Source organism: Entelurus aequoreus, linkage group LG02 (assembly GCF_033978785.1).
Source record: "Entelurus aequoreus isolate RoL-2023_Sb linkage group LG02, RoL_Eaeq_v1.1, whole genome shotgun sequence".
Taxonomy (NCBI): Eukaryota; Metazoa; Chordata; class Actinopteri; order Syngnathiformes; family Syngnathidae; genus Entelurus; species Entelurus aequoreus.
In genome coordinates, this window is record NC_084732.1 from 46,785,488 (window position 1) to 46,806,744 (window position 21,257).

The 21,257-nt window shown below is 39.1% G+C and overlaps 1 protein-coding gene across 1 annotated transcript in view; it reads left to right on the forward strand.

Moving 5' to 3' along the window:
* Positions 1-21,257, forward strand: part of phlpp2 (PH domain and leucine rich repeat protein phosphatase 2) — a 102,376-nt gene that overhangs the window by 63,221 nt on the left and 17,898 nt on the right. Inside the window, exons 7-12 of the mRNA XM_062028014.1 lie at positions 3,141-3,287; positions 3,519-3,749; positions 8,442-8,644; positions 8,818-8,878; positions 9,468-9,563; positions 12,894-13,049. Of these exons, the coding sequence (XP_061883998.1) occupies positions 3,141-3,287; positions 3,519-3,749; positions 8,442-8,644; positions 8,818-8,878; positions 9,468-9,563; positions 12,894-13,049 (894 nt within the window). The remainder of the gene's footprint in view (positions 1-3,140; positions 3,288-3,518; positions 3,750-8,441; positions 8,645-8,817; positions 8,879-9,467; positions 9,564-12,893; positions 13,050-21,257) is intronic.

Sequence of the window (21,257 nt, forward strand, 5' to 3'; positions counted from 1 at the left end):
TATGTCAATTTATTATTCATCAGTTATTAATGAGTCCCTTCTTATGCAGTATATTTGATTAGTATTTTTTTTAATAACCAGCCTGACCTAAACCTATGTCTTAAACAAATAATAATCTTTGTGATTAACACATTGTTTTATATCATTTGAAAAGGTTGTAAACTGTAAGTCGGTTAGATATAATTAATTATGAATATGACAAAAATTAGGAGTAAAATTACTAATTCAGTGTTAGGGATGGGTCCCGTTCACATTTGAATCGATACAGCACCGGTTTCGGTACTTTTGTGTGTGCTCTTGTGGTAAAAATGTTTATTTGTGTAATAATTAAATCTTAAAATGTTTAGATATAACATATTTATTTGTCTTTATCGATCGATCATCAAATATATCAAAACAATATCCAATTATTTGTATAGTAACATGTTTGCAATTGTTTTGCATATTTCTTCAACATAAAAACACTTAACTACAACAATGCAGTGTTATTTTCTTAATATTGCACAAAATAAAACCCGGCTTCATGTATTCCTTTCTTTTTCCATCTGGAAAATATGTGCTGGGGGTCCATGGAGACAATTAAGGCAATTAAGTTAATAACAAATGAGTAAAAGAGGATGGAGTAAAAATAAAGATCAATTAAATATTTTTTCAAAAGTATTAAACTACAAATGAAAGTGAAGCAAAAACTTTACATTAACATTACAAAGTACAGTACGAAGAACCGAGGTTATTACAATAACTATTGCAAGTTAAAATGCAAAGCTAACGTATTCTTATACAGCAGGGGTGGGCAATTAATTTTCACCGGGGGCCGCATAAGCAACCCGAGCACTGCTGGAGGGCCACACGACAATATTTCAATTAAATTTTGCTCAATATTATTTTTGATATACCGTAAGATAAATAATAATGATGATAATAATAATAATAATTAATAATAATAATAATAATTTAATTTAACCTAACTTAACTTTATACAAAAGCAGATTGCTTTTGATGGTCACTTTATCCTGCATTATCCAACTTTTTCCCCCATCAGATTTGGACAACCATCTGTTGTTAAAAATAGTTTTTAATCATATTTATTTTATATTGTTTTTTATATTGGTTTTATATGTAATTGTTTTTTCTTTTTATTCAGTCATTGGTGGAGCTAAGGATAATATTTGAATATTGTTTGTAATATTGTTGTGCAGCACTTTGGAAACATTTTGTTGTTTAAATGTGCTATATAAATAAAGTGGATTGGATTGTCACACCTGCCAGCTTGTCCCAACACCCATTTACCTCTGTGAACAAGTCATTACCTGTGGTTGTCTCTTTAATTGACTGCATCAGAGCTCTCATCCAAAGTTAGCGAAAAACAGTCCATGTCTCCGGGCATTATCAGCGCAACAAAGTCCAATAAGCACTCCTTAATAAACTCTCCGTCAGAAAACGCCTTACTTTTTCTGGCGCTTTTGTGAGAAATGACGAAACTTGTCCTGACGGCTGCATCTCTGGGGGTGTGAAATATGGCACAAAGTCCTTGTTGGGTTTGCAGTTTTACCATCAACGCATCAGCCTCCCTTGCGCGCGCTTAATCAGACACATCCCGGTATTTTCCCTCGTGTTTCTTCGTGTAGTGGCGATTAAAATGATATTTAAACACAGCAACCTGTGTACCACACATTAAGCACACGGCTTTACCATTAATTTATGTAAAGAAATACTTGGCAGTCCATGTCTTGTTGGAAACACGCCATTCCTCATCAACTTTTCTTTTTTTAGCGTCTCATCACTTGTCTCTATGCACCTTCACTCACAGGTTCCCCCCGGACATACGGCATAAATAACACATTTCAAAATAAAAGCAGCACAGTTGTATTGCGCGCACGACATAGATGTTTTTTAAACTTTATTTTGTAATTTGTAATTGCGCCGTTCAATTCACTCACAATCGCACACGCGCATACGTCCACACGGAAGTAATACAAATAACGATTTTCAAAACAAAAGCAGCACCGTTGTATTGCACACTCGACATAGATACTTTTTGAAATTTATTTTGTAATTTATGATTGGCCTCACAGGGATGCGCAAAGGGCCGGATGCGGCCCGCGGGCCGTACAATGCCCAGGTCTGTTATACAGCATGCTTTTTACCTGGAGCACACAAAGAGTGATGCAGTCGTTATCGTCACCAAATGTTAACGCCATTTCTCCCCCCGCGTTGTTGGCTGCAGCCGAGTCTGTACAGTTGCCAAATACAGAGTTGCAGCCGCACATCTAATTTGCTGCACTCTTCAGCCATGAGAAAAATCCTGTGTTTAACCAGGTGCTTCCTCAGATTGGAAGTATTAAGATTAAGATTAAAGTACCAATGATTGTCACACACACACTAGATGTGGTGAAATTTGTCCTCTGCATTTGTCCCATCCCCTTGGGGAGCAGTGGGCAGCAGCGGCGCCGCGCCCGGGAATCATTTTGGTAATTTAACCCCCAACTCCAACCCTTTGTTGCTGAGTGCCAAGCAGGGAGGTTATGGGTCCCATTTTTATAGTCTTTGGTATGACTCGGCTGGGATTTGAACTCCAACCTACTGATCTCAGGGCGGACACTCTAACCACTAGTATTCCTGCCACTTGCCTTGATTTTGGCGTCACAAAAGCAGAGAGCGTAATCTGCATCGGCATCTCATTTGGAAAAGACGAGCCACACTTTAGAAAGTTTTCTATTTGGCATGGTTGGGTTTTTGTGATTAAACATTGATGGGTTGCAAGATTACTAAGAGCATGTCCGCTTCGAAACCGCATGTTTTCATTTCTAGTGCTAGCAAGTACTCACCACTCGCCAGTGCTAATTCATACAGAGGTGACGTCACGCGCAACCGAGGCACCGAAACATGGCACTGCTGGATCCTTCGTGAATCGGTGCCCAGTAGTACCAGCTGGTTTCGCTCTGTGACAAAAAAGTACCTGATCCTGTGCCCATCCCTATTCAGTGTTGATATTTGAGTGCACCATGGGCCCTTTAGTAGTGGAAAAGTGGGGCCCTGAGGTAAAAATGGTTAAGAACCTCTGATTTAGAGCATGTCAGGGTAGAACAGTAGATGATCTAGGAAAGTAATAATAACAAATGATGTATTGTCATCTGTAGGTTCTCTCAGTTGAAGAGCTTGAACTTGTCTCACAACCGTCTGGGAATCTTTCCTGAATGTCTTTGTGAGATCCTCACCCTCACTGAGCTCAACCTCTCCTGCAACAACCTCCACACTGTGCCCATGCAGGTCGGCAACCTGCAAAGGTGACGCATGCACACACACACACACACACACACACACACACACACACACACACACACACACACACACACACACACACACACACACACACACACACACACACACACACACACACACACACACACAAACAAATAGCTCACATTATTTATTCTCACTACACCATCTCTCTGCTGTACAGTATGTACATAGCATGTCAAATTGATATTGTTCATTTCTGGTCCTATGTCCCCCAGCCTCCAGACTCTGTCTTTAGATGGAAATCACCTAAGCTCCCTGCCTGCTGAGCTGGGTGCTCTCTCCCAGCTCAGCAGTCTGGGGCTCTCCTTCAACAACTTCAATCACATCCCCGCTGTGCTGCAGGGACTGAGCGGCGTGGACAAGTTGTCCATGGCAGGAAACCAAGTGGTGTGTCTGGAAGTGTGTGCTCTGCTCTCTATGAGCCACCTAAAACACGTTGACCTCAGGTAAATAAACATTTTGAAGTCTCTCTTTTGGCGTCGTGAAGACATAGTGTTTGCTCACCTGGAAAGTACACTCACAGGACACTTCATTAGGTACACCTGCAAATTCGAATTGATTGATAAATTGAAACTTTTATTAGTAAATTGTACAGTACATATTCTGTACAATTGACCACTAAATGGTAACACCCGAATACGTTTTTCAACTTGTTTAAGTCGGGGTCCATGTTAATCAATTCATGGTAGAATGAGATTAAACACGGTAGGAATTCTACCTAAAAAAATAATATGATTGTTTGAATATGATTCCTGCCACAAAGCTTTTTGCACCAGAGCAGCATCTGCTAAAACTGGCAAATCACATCTTCCACTTGGCCACAATGGAAGCACGTTTTAACAAATATAAAGTACATTAACAGCAAAAAGTAAAAATAAATTCCTTACCTTTAACTGGATTTACAAAAAAATAAATACCGAATAAATTATATTCCTTGACCTATTTATTGACTGTCCTATATTGGTTATTGGTTAGCTAATTAACTCTTTAAGCTATCAGAACCAAAGTTCATGTTATGCTGTTTAAATGCTTGTTAGGACTTGGAAGTCATAATACCCATTTTTAAGTGGCACTGTTTTCTTCCCTTTATTTCTGAATGTATTTATAATTATATATGTTCTTATTGACACTGTACCCTTTGATAAATAATGTATGTATATGTATATGTATTCATTTAATTATTTGTAATCATTTTTGTTGTATTATGATTATTTTGTTCCATATATTTTTAATATTTCTATTTCTATTTGTATTATTTACATGTTAACCGTCATGGTTGTATTACACAACTATTAACATTGCATAGTGAAACATCATCTTTGTGAAGCCCTCATGTCGGAGCTGATGAGATAGTGTAGGTGTACCCAATGAAGTGTCTGGCGAGAGAAGTGGGATCCCACCTCCCATCGCATCCCACTCAGTCATTCCTGTTTCCTGTTTGTTTATCTTTCTGTCATTAATGTCAAAAATATAAACATCCTTTTTCCCAACCACCAGCAATCTCTTAATTTACATTTTAGTTTATTGGACTTTTAATGACAGATTTGCAGCAACTGCATCCCTCTTCCTGCTTTGGATGCACCGAGAGTTATGTGCACTTGTTGGCTCAGTGGTGCCTTTTGAAGACTAGCCGTGCATCGCTCATTGATTTTTTTTGTTCTTGCCCATATTTCTCACACTACTACCTGACCTGTGCCCCATTCCCCAGTTGGCTAATAACTCAACTAGAGCCTTAGAAAAGGATGTGGGTTCAACATTGCCAACAAGGAAAAGATGTGGTGAATTAGAGAGCTGGTAGCACTGCTAAAAGAGGAGTTGTTTATTAACTACTTGGAGGGCATTTAGGAGAAAATATATCTAATTGGATGTCGTTTGTAAAATGTAAAATAATCTGTATTGTTTACAATTACTGATAAGTGTTACGCCAAGGTTCCTAACTGTGCTGCTCGGGTGAGTGTAAAGCCATCTAAAGCCGTTATGTCATGAGAGAGCATGTCTTAGAGGTGCTGGGAGCCAAGGATTATAATTTCAGTTTTAACGGAGTTTGATAGTAAAAGGATAGAAGTCATCCTGTTCTTGATGTCTTTAAGACATGCCTGGAGTCAGAATAGCTGATTAATTCCATCGGGTTTCATCGATAAATAAAGTTGTTTCATCTGCATAACGGAGAGTTTTGGAATTGCTTTCTAATAATTCTTCCTAAAGGAAACATGTAAATATGTAAGAGTAGTGGTCTAAGCACGGATCCCTGTGAGACACCGCGACTGACTATATAACGCAGAGAATCTTTTCTTATCAATGGCCACAAACTGAAAGCAGACGATAAATAAGATTTAAACCAGTTTAGGGCAATTTCTTTAATACCAATGACGTATTTTAATCTATGTATTCAAATGCAGTGATCATTTGTGTCTAACGCTGCACAAACATCTAACAGAACCTGTACAAAAAACAGACTTTTGTCTGATGCAGCAAAGTGGTTGATTTATTTGCACTTGTGCAAACATTGCAGTAAGTGTACTTAGTTTGGAAATGACCTACGATTAGAAATTGAAGTATCCATATTCAGAAAGCCGACTTTTTTCCTTCGGTGAGTCACTGATCATCAGGTTGTGTACGTCAATAAGCACTAATTGCTAATTATACATTATATATCAATGTCAAACATGTCATCTTTTACATCCCATAATATTAAAACAAAGGTTTGGAGCAAATTAAAAACTATTTCTGAAGGAATAATACAAATTTGGTGATGATCAAATTATCTACAATGAGGTTGCGTACCTACAATTCCTGAAAATGGCCCACGTCAACGAATGTACCTGTGCATCTTTACAGCATAGATTATCACCCAATCAGGGTCCCCTGATTTTAACGGCAGAATGCAATAATTGGTGTTCATTGTGGTCAATCACAGACAGTGGTGCTCTGTGTAGCGATTGTGTGCTCTCTCTCTCAGCTGCATTGTTTTATTCTACTGTTTCGAGCGGGGCGCGAACCCAGGTCACTGGTGTGAGAGGCGAGCGTCCTGACAGGCAATCTCCCAGATCGGCAGCACTACTCTTGAAGTGAACTGGCCTCGGTTCACGCGCACAGACGTGCATGTGAACGCGATGCATTCATCAACAAAATTATTTTTAAAATGGATGATATTTTTCGATTGTTGCTGTTCTGTTGAGTAAAATCCTGATTTTTTTTCTAACTGTTTTCAGGGCGGGGTTTGGGGAGGAGGGGTGTTGAGGTTTGGAGGAGGCCCCCAAAACCAAAACAGCCCCAGGGCCACCCTTAGGTTAAGGCTGCCCTGATTGTGGGTGTTAAACCTTGATATTTGAGTATGTTAAAGCCCTTAAAAAGCTGATTTAATTATTGTGAAAAACATTGTAAAGGATAACTAAATGAAAAAAGTAATTCCAACTAGGGCTGGGCGATATGGCCTTTTTTTAATATCTCGATATTTTTAGGCCATATTGCGATACACGATATATATCTTGATATTTTGCCTTAGCCTTGAATTAACACTTGATACATATAATCACACCAGTATGATGATTCTATGTGTCTACATTAAAACATTCTTGTTCATACTGCATTAATATATGCTCATTTTAAACTTTCAGGCAGAGAAGGAAATCACAACTAAGTCAATTGACCAAAACTGTATTTATTAAACTGTTATTAAGCAGTGGCACAAACATTCATGTCATTTCCAAAACAGAAAATGCAAGATTGTCAGAGACATTTTAAAACAAGCTATTAGTGCACTTTTGTGCATGATGTCACTAAGATGACTTATCAAAACAACACTAAATTAAAGTGCACTTTTTGTACAGAACGCCACTACAATAGTTTAAAACAAATAAAGCACACTTTTGTGCATGATGTCACACAAGATATTTCAATAAGTGTCAAATAAATATGAGCTGCATAATAGGAAATCAAATAGTGTTCGTCCTTCGCTATGTGGTAGGTTCCTGTGGACTTTTTGATTGATTGAAACTTTTATTAGTAGATTGCACAGTTCAGTACACATTTCGTACAATTGACCACTAAATGGTAACACCCGAATAAGTTTTTCAACTTGTTTAAGTCGGGGTCCACGTAATTACACGTATTCCACAACATTATCTCCTTTTGTTGTTGACTCTTTTTTTCATACGGTGTTGATCTGGAAATGTTTGCCTCGGCATTTTGATGGTGTGGCACCGGCCGGAGATGTTGACGTGCGGAGTAAGCACTCTTCATTCTCTAGCAGGTGACTTTTCAAATGATGCTACATATTAGCAGTAATGCTACTTTTTGTAGAAACGCTTTTGCCCCACACTTGATAAATTACGGTTGTCTGTTCGACATATTCCCACTTGAAGCCAAACCACCGCCAGACGATTGACCCCCTGCTGTTTTTTTTGGGAATTAATTCTTCCTTCATTTGTTACCATATTCACACCTTCTTTCTCTCGTATTACCACTCGCACCACAGCTAACGTTACCCATGCCGCTACCTCTCTGCTGCGCGAGAGCGTATACGTATGTGACATATGACGTGACAGTATGTGACGTATGACGTGACAGTATGTGACGTATGACGTGACAGTATGTGACGTATGACGTGACAGTATGTGACGTGTGTAAGAAGGTGCGCTTGCTGCCTGTGAGAAGGAGACACAAAAAGGAGTGGGAAGAGCCTGTCGTGTAATGCCAGCAGCTAAAAGCAACTGCGTGAGAACATATACTCGAATATCACAATATAGTCATTTTCTATATCGCACAGAGACAAACCTGCGATATATTGCGTATATCGATATATCACCCAGCCCTAATTCCAACATTGTCCTAATCCTACATGGCACATGTTGCTTGTCTCTTGTCCAACAGTCATAATTTCCAACCTGAAATGCCTGACCGTTAAGAATTTAGTCACTTGTATAGAATGTATTCTTGATTAGGTGGCCTATTGGTTAGCATGTTAATCAGGAGATCAAGTGTCCTTTTCTGTATGGCTTTTTCATGTTCTCCATATGTTTGCATGGGTTTTGTGTACAGTAGGTACTCTTGATTCCTCCCTCACCCCAAAAACATGCCTGTTAGTTTAATTGGGGATTTGAAATGTTTCAATCCTTTGTAATCCCTCTCTTATGTAGGCTAAATGGACTACGCTGCCTAAAAAGTGAAAGTCCAGAAGCAGTGAACCAGCTGACCAACTTGGACCTACGAGACAACTGTTTGGACTCACTGGACCTCACTTCTGTCTGCAATCTGGAGACGCTCAACTGTCAACGTAATCAACTGAGGGCGCTGACTGTCAGCGGTTTCACCCTGCGAATGCTTCACGCCAGCTGCAACCGTGAGTCTAAATGAGGGTCACTCACTAGCAAAAGTCAGTACACCTGCACAAACGAATGAAGTCCAAAAGTATTATTAGATTTTCCAGGTGTACCTTAAAGAATGCCACGTACAGTAAGTGTTCTAAGCCTACTAAGCAATAAATCTGTCTCATAATATTCTATCTGTCCACAGGCCTTAGTACAGTCAGCGTTTACCCAGTCCCAAACCAGCTGACACATTTGGATTTATCACAGTGAGTTCTATGGAATATCCTATATTGTCATGGTTTCAATTAGTCTGGGCCTCCATGCAATCAATTAACTATGGTTATGATTGATTTGTTTCAGACATGTTTTACAAGTTACATTAAGGAACATTAAGGTGGTTACATTTGCATCATTCAACATTTTTTAAAAGAAGAAGGAAAAAGCTATTATGTAATTGGGCATGCATATTATCTGAGGGCCAGTCATAATCACATTGGTCATGCGGACAGACTCTTGCACTCTTGGATCTGACACATCATTTGAGATATTTTTCATCATTTTGCTTCTATAAAACATTCCCTTTCTTTTCTAGGCCACTTTTAAGTGTTTCAGTATTCTTCCTCACTACCTTTGTTTTTGGATAAGTATTTCATGTCTTGATCCAGCCTAGCAAACACTTTAACAACATCCTTATAATTTATTGGTTACTACCTGGTTCTTGACTCTCTTCCACATCTTTTTCTTCTGCATTGGTAATAATCTAAAAAAATATAGGACAGTTAAAATATCACAATAATGTATTGCACTGTACAAACTTAAGTGTGTGTATGTATATATTTGTGTGTGTTGAGACAGGAACCTTCTGGAGTATCTACCAGACTGGGTGTGTGACTGCAAGAACATAGAGATGCTGGATGTCACGCATAACCTCCTTTCAGAGCTTCATTCCAGGTTATTGTCTCTCTTCCACTGCTGATTCACAAGCAGTCCTTCTGCTATGTTAGGCCATGTTTCCCCCACCAAGTGGTACACTTGACTTTAGCTCAGCTTAAGCGTCTTTTAAATCCTGTTTCCACTGCAGGGACGGTTTAATTCTATAGTCAAAGTTTCTGTTTTAAAAACAAAATAACCATCTCATCAATTTTTGGAATGATAACGGATGGCGCTAAACACACTGCAGATTGCAGATTGGTCAGAGATTCGTCACTGGAATGGAATGTGGAAGTCTAAAAATATACATATTTCTCTAATAAAAGGTGCTTGTTTCCACTTCAGCTCAGCTTGCTGTAGTACAATATAATGAATGACGATATATATGTGTATAGTGGCTGTTGGCATGATCCCAGGTCACAGAGAAGCGACAAGCAGGCAGAAGGTTGTTTAATTAGGTAGCAGGCAAAAGAAAAGTAACAAAGTTCGGACAAGAACTAAGAAAGCAACAGAAAACGATGGCATACACTAGTTACCGTATTGAACCACCACTGAAGGACGGAACATGGTGAAACCAAATAAAACTAATTAACGTAGGAATAGAACAATTAAAATATTTTCGCAGACAATGAGTTGGAGGTGTTTCTTGCTGCAGTGGAGGCGATCATACTCTGTTGCACTATATTTGCAAGTTAGTGCAGCAGTGGGGAAAAGGTGTGGTTTACTATTTCACACTTTACACATAGGTTTTTAACATGAGTAAATGTTGCACACAGAGACAGTCAAGGGCTTGCTTGAAATATCTATCTTTTTTTGGAATTTTGCCTATTGTTCACAATCATGAGAAACAAGAGGACAAAAGTTTTTTGTTTTTTTCACTTTTGTAACTTACAAAAATCGGCTCGTTCTAGTTGGCTAGCAATGCAGATAATGTGAGCAATCAATTCTACCTCTCAATCACTTAAAAAATGCAACAAAAAAACGTCCATACTTCCTTTACGTTCCGTAGCCCATATAATAACCAAGCGTGTTATTGTAAGAGCGAACACCGAAAAAGTATTTGTCTAGCCTAGTAACACATCACCATGCTATGATATTAGCCGTAAAAGCTCGCTACGGCAAGAGATAAGCTAGCTTCTACGTCAACATGAAACACGTTTGAGTTTGTAATGAACAACACTGCGATACAACACCAATTTCCTCTGTTTGAAAAACATGAACAATCATATTACAGTATCTGTAAAGTATTAGCCCACATTTCATATTTTGTTTGAACAAAGCTGAGCTAGCCAGACAGTGTATGCACTGTAGTTGTCCTAACACGCATGACGTGTTGCGTGTATCATGATCAATATTAAAGTGACTCACTCGATGGACAGTTGTTCGTCTGGTCCAGCTGGCCGGGGTTGTTTCCTGTTGACTTTAGGTAAGCACTCCATTTATGTCAAAATAGCTTGGCTCCAAGTATAGCATCAAAATCGCCTTCACCTCACTCTCCCGACTTCCATTTGCGCCAACGTCTCACTCTTGCTTCGTGCTCGCTTCTATAAGCAGCAGTATATTTAGCTTCAAAAAATAAGGTTGTGAATCCTCATTTGTCCAAAAATAGTCATCTTTGTCGTCTGTTACCAAGTCTGCCATGATTAGAAAACACACCTGTGTTTGATTACGGAAGTAGAAACACACATGTTGCCAGAAGTCAGATGTGCACTGCTAAGGAAACGGAAATCAATGCACAGAAGAAATCAGTCCCGGAAATGATTAAAATGTTAAATATACGGTAAATATTGTATATATTAAATATTGTTATGAATGCGTCTGTTACTACATTATATATAGACTCGCAGTGTGTATATAAAACGTTGCTGGAGGGTTTTGAAATTGTTTTAGACGACTTCCAAAGCTACAACGGTGACTCCCATTAGCCGCATAAAACACATTTGTTTTTGTCTCTCATGAGTGTGAACGATAGGCAAAAGTCACTAACTTTAACCACTGACTCGTAATGATGCTGTAAAGACAGGATATAAAACCAAGAAGCTACAGAACGCGCACAACGCCAGCTGTAGTCTGTTCCCAACCAGGCTGTTACTTAAAATCAAACGTTGAACCAGGCCACATAGCTCTAATGCTGCTTCATTGCATTTGCGCATAACATTTGATCCGTACATTGATCGAAGGAGAATGTTTCCTGTTGACATATACATAATTGTCACATGATGGCGAGCAATGTGTGTGCAGTCATTAGCTCCGATTACATTAGGAAAACCGGCTGTTGCTTAAAATTTAGCTTTACTGTTGCCCTGTTCAGCTTCCTTGTATGGGAATTTCATTTACCTGGCTAACATTCCGATAATTTGATGTGGTTTTTTGCACCACTTTGCCTATGTTTTTATAGTTCCACGTTCAGTTCACTCTTGATACATCTCAACTTTGCTGTGAAGAAGTGCGTACGCCATCTTTTTGTGCTTACACACACTCTTAATACATGACAGGATATGGTACAAAAACGGGGAAACAGAGTCCTAACGGTCATGTGGGATCATGACTCACAGTTTGTGCGTCGACCAGTTGGTGACTTACACTTCAGGCGACAAGTGCCCAAAGGTGCTGAGGCGGAAAACAACCCCATACAACAATTGAGTTCCGCAAAAACTGGTCTTTGCAGTTCGTCCAGGCCTTCCGATCCAGATTCTTCCATCCCCTTGAAGCAGAATTTGATGTTGATGGGAAGTGATGGACAAGTGAAGAGTGGAAGACAAATACGGCAGATTTTCTTTCCTTCCTTGCCATGTGCCGCTTAGGGTAGTTTGACTATCAAAGAGTACTTTGAGCATTTGCCAACTAAAGCCTGTTCTATGTACATCAGTGATTGGCCAGTCTGCATTTTGGGGACAGGTCAATTAGAGCTCCTTGTAGTGACCATCGTCACCACCTAACACTGGTGGTGACGATGTAGGTTAACTCCAGCCTATTGCAATGGTAGTGCACCAAAAAGTGGTACACATTTGTTATTTTGGTGAACTTTGCAACCTTTGACATTTGTACCAAACTGTGCTGCTTGATTGAACTTTATATAACAGACTTTCTTAACCTCCTAAGGCCTAGGGACCTTTTTGTAAAGGACAGTAAGATTGCCTGTGTGTTGCTATGGTAATAATAATAATCAATATAAGCTATCATCATACTGTATTTTCCAATTAGACACATCATTTATTGTCTTGTTGTAACCTAGGCCAAGGCCCAGAACAGCTTAGAACATGTGGAGATGTAGTTCTTTGGGGCTTTTCCTCTTTGCTGCTGTTTCTGTGTTGCTTTGTTCTGCTTTCTCTGACGTCTACTTTCCAACAGATTGCTCAACAGCTTGAGTTTGAGAAAGCTGCTGGCGGGCTACAACTGCTTGCAGAGAGTGCCTGACCTGCTGGACCACGTCCCCCTGGAAGTCCTGGACCTCCAGCACAACAAGATAGGAGAACTCCCGGAGGGTCTTTTTTTCAAAGCTTTAAAGTGAGAGAGAGCCTTCACATTGAACTCTTTATGACTGTGTGCCACCTCACTGTTTGTTTATTGGTCAAAATTGTTCCACGCTTGTTCTGAGGTGACAACTAATCGTGAATGAAAGGTATGCAGCAGGGATTCTAAACTGCAACGCGAGCACTATTTAACCGCCTCTTTCCTATGAAATAAATCACTTAACACCCATTAGCCGTCTAAGCGCTCTAATGGACATTTCGCTCTCAAATCCTGAGACATAATAATTGGTGCAAGTTCACTTTGTTGGCCTCTTTTCTAAATGCTGCTTTTCCACTTAGGAGCAGCTAAAGTCCAGAGTCATCCAGTAATCAATATCCCAGTGTGGACGCATTCCTGTAGTTGTGGAGTGTGTCAAACATGTCATTTTTATCGGCACATCTGCATTAAACCAAGACATGCAGTGGAGGCTCTTGCCTTAACAAATATTATGTATTTTATTTGGTCATATTTTCAAACCAAACTGAGGGAACTGAGTCAATTTTTGACTGAAGTAATTACTTCAGGATTTGTATTATTTATATTTAAACACTGCGCATAGGTCTATAATCTAAATAGATACTAATTTAAATCATCTACTTTTTAGCTGCAAGGTATCCAATAAATTATACATCTTAAAAAATACATAGAGTGAAATCTCGAATTATGAACTGAATTGGTTCTTGAACATCTAAATGCAAAAACCACAAACTATGTCTCTGCTTAGAATACACGGTTGCCACGCAGAATGATACACACAAAATATAGGAAAATGGAACATTAGATTACCTGTCTAGAATTACAACAGCTGCAATGCTCTCCATCTTAAAGGCCTACTGAAATGAATTTTGTTTATTTAAACGGGGATAGCAGATCTATTCTATGTGTCATACTTGATCATTTCGCGATATTGCCATATTTTTGCTGAAAGGATTTAGTATAGAACAACGACGATAAAGATTGCAACTTTTGGTATCTGATAAAAAAAAGGCTTTCCCCTACCGGAAGTAGCGTGACATAGTCAATTGAACATATACGCAAAGTTCCCTATTGTTTACAATGATGGCCGCATGAAGTGAGAGAGATTCGGACCGAGAAAGCGACAATTTCCCCATTAATTTGAGCGAGGATGAAAGATTTGTGGATGAGTAAAGTGCAAGTGAAGGACTAGTGGGGAGTTGAAGCTATTCAGATAGGGAAGATGCTGTGAGAGCCGGGGGTGACCTGATATTCAGCTGGGAATGACTACAACAGTAAATAAACACAAGATATATATATACTCTATTAGCCACAACACAACCAGGCTTATATTTAATATGCCACAAATTAATCCTGCATAAAAACACCTACGTGTTTGTTATGCTAGCTCCTAGCTCCTCTGCTAGCTCCTAGCTTCATAGAACACGCCAATACAATTCAAACACCTGATCAACACACACAATCACTCAGCCCAAAAGACCGTTCACCTAACCCAAGGTTCATAAAGCTTATATATTTTTAAAAAGTTACGTACGTGACGCGCACATACGGTCAAGCTATCAAATGTTTAGCAGCCAAGGCTGCATACTCACGGTACCTGATATTCAGCTGGGAATGACTACAACAGTAAATAACCACAAGACATATATATACTCTATTAGCCACAACACAACCAGGCTTATATTTAATATGCCACAAATTAATCCTGCATAAAAACACCTGCGTGTTTGTTATGCTAGCTCCTAGCTCCTATGCTAGCTCCTAGCTCCATAGAACACGCCAATACAATTCAAACACCTGATCAACAAACACAATCACTCAGCCCAAAAGACCGTTCACCTAACCCAAGGTTCATAAAGCTCATATATTTTTAAAAAGTTACGTACGTGACGCGCACGTACGGTCAAGCTATCAAATGTTTAGCAGCCAAGGCTGCATACTCACGGTACCTGGTATTCAGCTGGGAATGACTAAAACAGTAAATAAACACAAGACATATATTTACTCTATTAGCCACAACACAACCAGGCTTATATTTAATATGACACAAATTAATCCTGCATAAAAACACCTACGTCTTTGTTATGCTAACTCCTAGCTCCTATGCTAGCTCCTAGCTCCATAGAACACGCCAATACAATTCAAACACCTGATCAACACACACAATCACTCAGCCCAAAAGACTGTTCACCTAACCCAAGGTTCATAAAGCTTATATATTTTAAAAAAGTTACGTACATACGCAAAAAAAAGTTGCGCACATACGGTCAAGCGATCAAATTTTTAGAAGCCAAAGCTGCATACTCACAGTAGCACGTCTGCGTCTTTGTCATCCAAATCAAAGTAATCCTGGTAAGAGTCTGTGTTGTCCCAGTTCTCTACAGGCGTCTGTGTATCGAAGTCAAAAGTCCTCCTGGTTAGAATCTCTGTTATCCGAGTTCTTCCATCTTGACTGCATCTTTCGGGAATGTAAACAAAGAAGCGCCGGCTGTGTACTGTTGTTGCTGACTTCGTTCGAAAAATACGTCCATTTCGCACCGACAACTTTCTTCTTTGCTTGCTCAGCTTCTTTCTCCATAATGCAATGAACATGATTGCAACAGATTCACGAACACAGATGTCCAGAATACTGTGGAATTATGAAATGAAAACAGAGCTTTTTCGTATTGGCTTCAATGTGGAAGGCATACCCGTGTTCCCCGGGCTACGTCACGCGCATACGTCATCCTCAGAGGCGTTTCGAACCGGAAGTTTAGCGGCAAATTTAAAATGTCACTTTATAAGTTAACCCGGCCGTATTGGCATGTGTTATAATGTTAAGATTTCATCATTGATGTATAAACTATCAGACTGCGTGGTCGGTAGTAGTGGGTTTCAGTAGGCCTTTAAATACGCCAGACCAATATTTATTTGAGTTTTGGCTCTTCTTTGTTTTTGTTAGACGTACGGCATCTGTTTTCTTCCTCCGATTTCCTCTTTTTGGTTTTTTTAGCAGTATGTACTGTAACAGCAAGCACAGGTATTGCGATCTTTCTAGGTGGGTGTTTGGTAGCCATGCTTTACTGAAAACAAGTTCGCACCATGCACGCGCTTCACATTATATTGCATCAGCCAATGAAGAGGCTCCTTCGTGGGCTCTGCTCACCCCCCTTTCTCTATTTTCTGGGATTGGGTCTGGAGGGATTAAAGGGGATTTTATTTACAAAAATAGTTAATTATAACGCACAGACAAGACACATACATACCATTTTTTCAGAAATGATTACTCTTAAGAATTACTGTATGATGCTAATATAATTATGACTCTCAAAGAGCTGTCAGTCTACCTTAAAAAAAAGTCCACCATTACCCCACAATTAATCACCCACCCACCACCCCTTTGAGCTCATTAAAGTCACCTGTGCAGCCCACAGTCAGTCAAGGTCCAACTGCTACCATGGGCAAGACCAAAGAGCTGTCAAAAAAGACCAGAGACAAAATTGTAGAGCTCCACAAAGCTGGAAAAGGCTATGGGACAATTGGGAAGCAGCTTGGTGAGAATAGATCAACTGTTGCAGCAATTGTTAGAAAATGGAAGAGGCTAAACATGACTGCTAATCTACCTCGGACTGGGGCTCCATGTAAGATCTCTCCTCGTGGGGCATCACTCATGATAAGAAAAGTGAGGAATCAGCCCAGAACTACATGGCAGAAGCTGGTGAATGACCTGAAGAAAGCTGGGACCACTGTTTCCAAGGCTACTATCAGTAGAACACTACGGTGTAGTGGTTTAAAATCATGCATCGCACGGAAGGTTCCCCTGCTTAAGTCAGCCCATGCCCAGGCCCATCTGAAGTTCGCCAATGGCCATCTGGATGATCCAGAGGAGTCATGGGAGAAAGTCATGTGGTCAGATGAGACCAAAATATAACTTTTAGGTATAAACTCCACTCGTCGGGTTTGGAGGAAAAAGAAGGATGAGTATCATCCCAAGAACACCATCCCTACAGTGAAACATGGGGGTGGAAACATCATGCTTTGGGGGTGCTTTTCAGCAAAGGGACAGGACGACTGCACTGTATTAAGGAGAGGATGAATGGGGCCATGTATTGAGAGATTTTGGCCAAAAACCTCCTTCCCTCAGTCAGAGCATTGAAGATGGGTCGTGGCTGGGTCTTCCAACATGACAATGACAGCCAGGATAACCAAGGAGTGGCTTCATACCAAGCATATCAAGGTTCTGGAGTGGCCTAGCCAGTCTCCAGACCTAAATCCAATAGAAAATCTTTGGAAGGAGCTGAAACTTAGTGTTGCTCGGCGACAGCCCCGAAACCTGACAGATCTGGAGAAGATTTGTGTGGAGGAGTGAGCCAAAATCCCTGTTGCCGTGTGTGAAAGCCTAGTGATAGGAAGCATTTGACCTCTGTAATTGCATTCTGCACTACATATTAACACTGATGTTCTCATTTGTGCAACTACTTATGAACCCCCGTAACATACAAATAAATAATTAAAAAATCATACAATGTGATTTCCGGATTTTTCTTCTTAGATTATGTCTCTAACAGTGGATATACATCTATGATGAACATATCAGACCTTTCCCTAATTTCTAAGTGGGAAAACGTGCAAAATTGCAGGGTGTGCAAATACTTGTGGACCTCACTGTATATGTATGTATGTATATATATACATATATATGTATGTATGTGTATATACAGTATATATATGTATGTACTGTATGTATATATATTTACATATATATGTGTGTATGTATGTATACATATATATGTATGTGTATATATATATATATATATATATATATATATATATATATATATATATATATATATATATATATATATACAGTGGGGCAAAAAAGTATTTAGTCAGCCACCCATTGACAATCAATGGTTGACTGACTAAATACTTTTTTGCCCCACTGTATATATATATATATATATATATATATATATATATATATATATATATATATATATATATATATATATATATATATATATATATATATACATACATACATATGTATGTATATATATATATACATATATATGTATGTATATGTATATATACATATGTACTGTATATATATGTATATGTATATATACATATATATATGTATATATATACTGTGTATATATATATACATATATATATATATGTATATATATACTGTGTATATATGTATATATATATGAAGATATATATGTATATATACATATGTATGTATGTATGTATATATATACATATATATGTATGTATGTGTATATATGTATGTATGTGTATATATATATATATATGTATGTATATATATTTACATATATATGTATGTGAATGTGAGTGTGAATGTTGTCTGTCTATCTGTGTTGGCCCTGCGATGAGGTGGCGACTTGTCCAGGGTGTACCCCGCCTTCCGCCCGATTGTAGCTGAGATAGGCTCCAGTGCCCCCCACGACCCCGAAGGGAATAAGCGGTAGAAGATGGATGGATGGATGTATGTATGTATATACCTGTATATACATATATGTATGTATATGTACATATATATGTATGTATATGCACAGTGTTTCCCCCAGAAAATGTGTTAGTTAAGGCGGTGTTTGTTAGTTAAGGTGCTGGGTGGGTGTAAGGAACAGTGTAATTTGGCCTGTCGCCACCATCACGTCTCCATCTCATCGCTGCCTGGGGGGACAATAGACTACAGACTGTGGTGACGTAGGCCGGCTTTGTCGCGTGAAGAAGCCTACAATTTTTGGTCGTGTTTTCCGCTCCGTATGCTGAATGGCAATATACGATATATAGCTCGATATTTTTTCCGTAAAGTAAAAACAAAACACAAAACAATCCTACTTACCTGAGATACTAAGTATGTCATTATTTTGACTTAGTAAATATTGACTTACTAAGACAAAATAATGACTAAGTCAAATTAATGACTTAATGACTTGTGTTTGCAATAAGCGTTTGAAAAAAAGAGTTAAAAGTGGGGCCACATGCTGACATATGCTCAACTTATCATGCTTAATTTATTACAGCATTTGGGAAGCCTGTAGTTGATTTTTATCATGTAAATGTTATATTTTTATCAACATGTGATAGCAGGGACCCTGCCATTCAAAACTACGCTACTACTATACTAATGATTAATGTAGCATCAAGGGTTGGAATTGGGGGTTAAATCACCAAAAATTATTCCCGGGCGTGGCCACCACTGCTGCAAGGCCACCACTGCTGTTCACTGCTGCTCACTGCTCCCAGGGGGTGATCAATGGTGATGGGTCAAATGCAGAGAATAATTTCGCCACACCTTGTGTGTGTGTGACAATCATTGGTACTTTAACTTTAACTTTTAACTATAGCTGAAAAAATAGTACAATAGCAATAGGAGAGATTCATCCCTGAACACTATGGAGTTCATGTAGGCTTTATGATGCAGTTACATTATTATATCAACTATCAGAGACAGAAACTCTTCATTTAACATAATGCCATTTTTTGCTGCTTCAACACAGAAAAAGGTAAAGTGAAATAACTTAGTTGTTAACTGTAGGTCAATAATGCTTGTCTTTCTCTCAGACAGACAGGGCTTTGCTGTCCGTAACACACATGCACGCACACACACACACCGCAAAATGAACTAACATTAAGCTAAAAGCTAATTAGCCTTCACCTAAAAGACTGCGAGCTAGCTGAGCTGCCGCTTATATTTCTAGAACGTCAACGGGCTCATAGTGATGTTACTAGTAGTTGACTGGGAGGTGTTTATTATAATTTGGGGAGAGTCCGCTGCATTATGCTCACCTGCTAAACACCTATCTGCTAACCCGCACCGTCTCTCCTCTCTGCCTGCCTCTGCCGTGAGCACTGACTCCATGCGCTCTGAATACTCACTGCTGATTGGCTGTTACCGCTTTGCGTGTAACCAATCAAATGGTTCTGTGGGTGGGACAATGCTGGGTGCTGCAGAGACGTACTGACAGAGGCAGAGGCAGTACGAAGCGTAGCAGCTTGTTAAGACTTTAGTTTAGCACCAAATGATAATATAAATACATTTAATGAAGTCAAATATAAATAAGGCAACAAGAGAAGTATCCTACACTTCTCTTTTGTAAAGTAAATCTGAACAGCCGATATGGGCATCTACATCAACTATATGATTTGCCTGAGAAGCTGGACAGGACAAAAAATAAATAAATACATTTAAAAAAAAAAAAGACTTTAGTTTAGGCGGTGGCTCTTTTAACAACAAAGCGCTGAGGGAAACCCTGATGTATATATATACATATATATGTATGTATATGTATATATACATACATATACTGTATATGTATATATATATATACTGTGTATATATTTATGTGTATATACATACAGTATGTATATATATATATATATGTATATATACATGTGTGTATAAATATACCAGTGGTTCTTAACCTTGTTGGAGGTGCGAACCCCACCAGTTTCATATGCGCATTCACCGAACCCTTCTTTAGTGAAAAATAAAAAATGTATATTTTTTCAAATTCAAGACAAAGTTATATGTTTTTTTACTGGTGCACAAAATGAACCGTGCATGAACATCACCTTGTTCAAAGAACAAAACCAACACAGTGCATGAACTCACAACAAAATACACTCCTGCAAATCAGTGTGACTTCTGCTGTTGCCTTTGAGAGACCAGTTCAGATATGCGTGGCTTCACATTGGCAAGTGTCACTCTCATGTCATTTTCACAGCAAAGTCTGTTATTTTTCTTCGTTTTTATGTCCAGCATCCTCGAAAAGGATTAATCGCAAAGATATGTTGTAACAAATGGTATAAAAAATTCCAGGGCTTAACTAATTACTGGATACTGTACTTTTCCATTTGTTGACACCAAAACGTTGAGAGCGTTGTTGTTCTGAAGAGTTTCTGTTGAACCTGGCTCTGCTGAATTGGCCCTAGTGTGTGAATGTGAGTGTGAATGTTGTCTGTCTATCTGTGTTGGCCCTGCGATGAGGTGGCGACTTGTCCAGGGTGTACCCTGCCTTCCGCCCGATTGTAGCTGAGATAGGCTCCAGCGCCCCCCGCTACCCCCGAAGGGAATAAGCGGTAGAAAATGGATGGATGGATGGGCTGTCTCACCCATGCTGGAGATGACTCTCTTGTAGTTTAGAAATATCAGTCGAGAGACTTTGCAAGCTCATCTAAGTGCGTGGAAATTGTTTGCTTTAGTTCCATGGG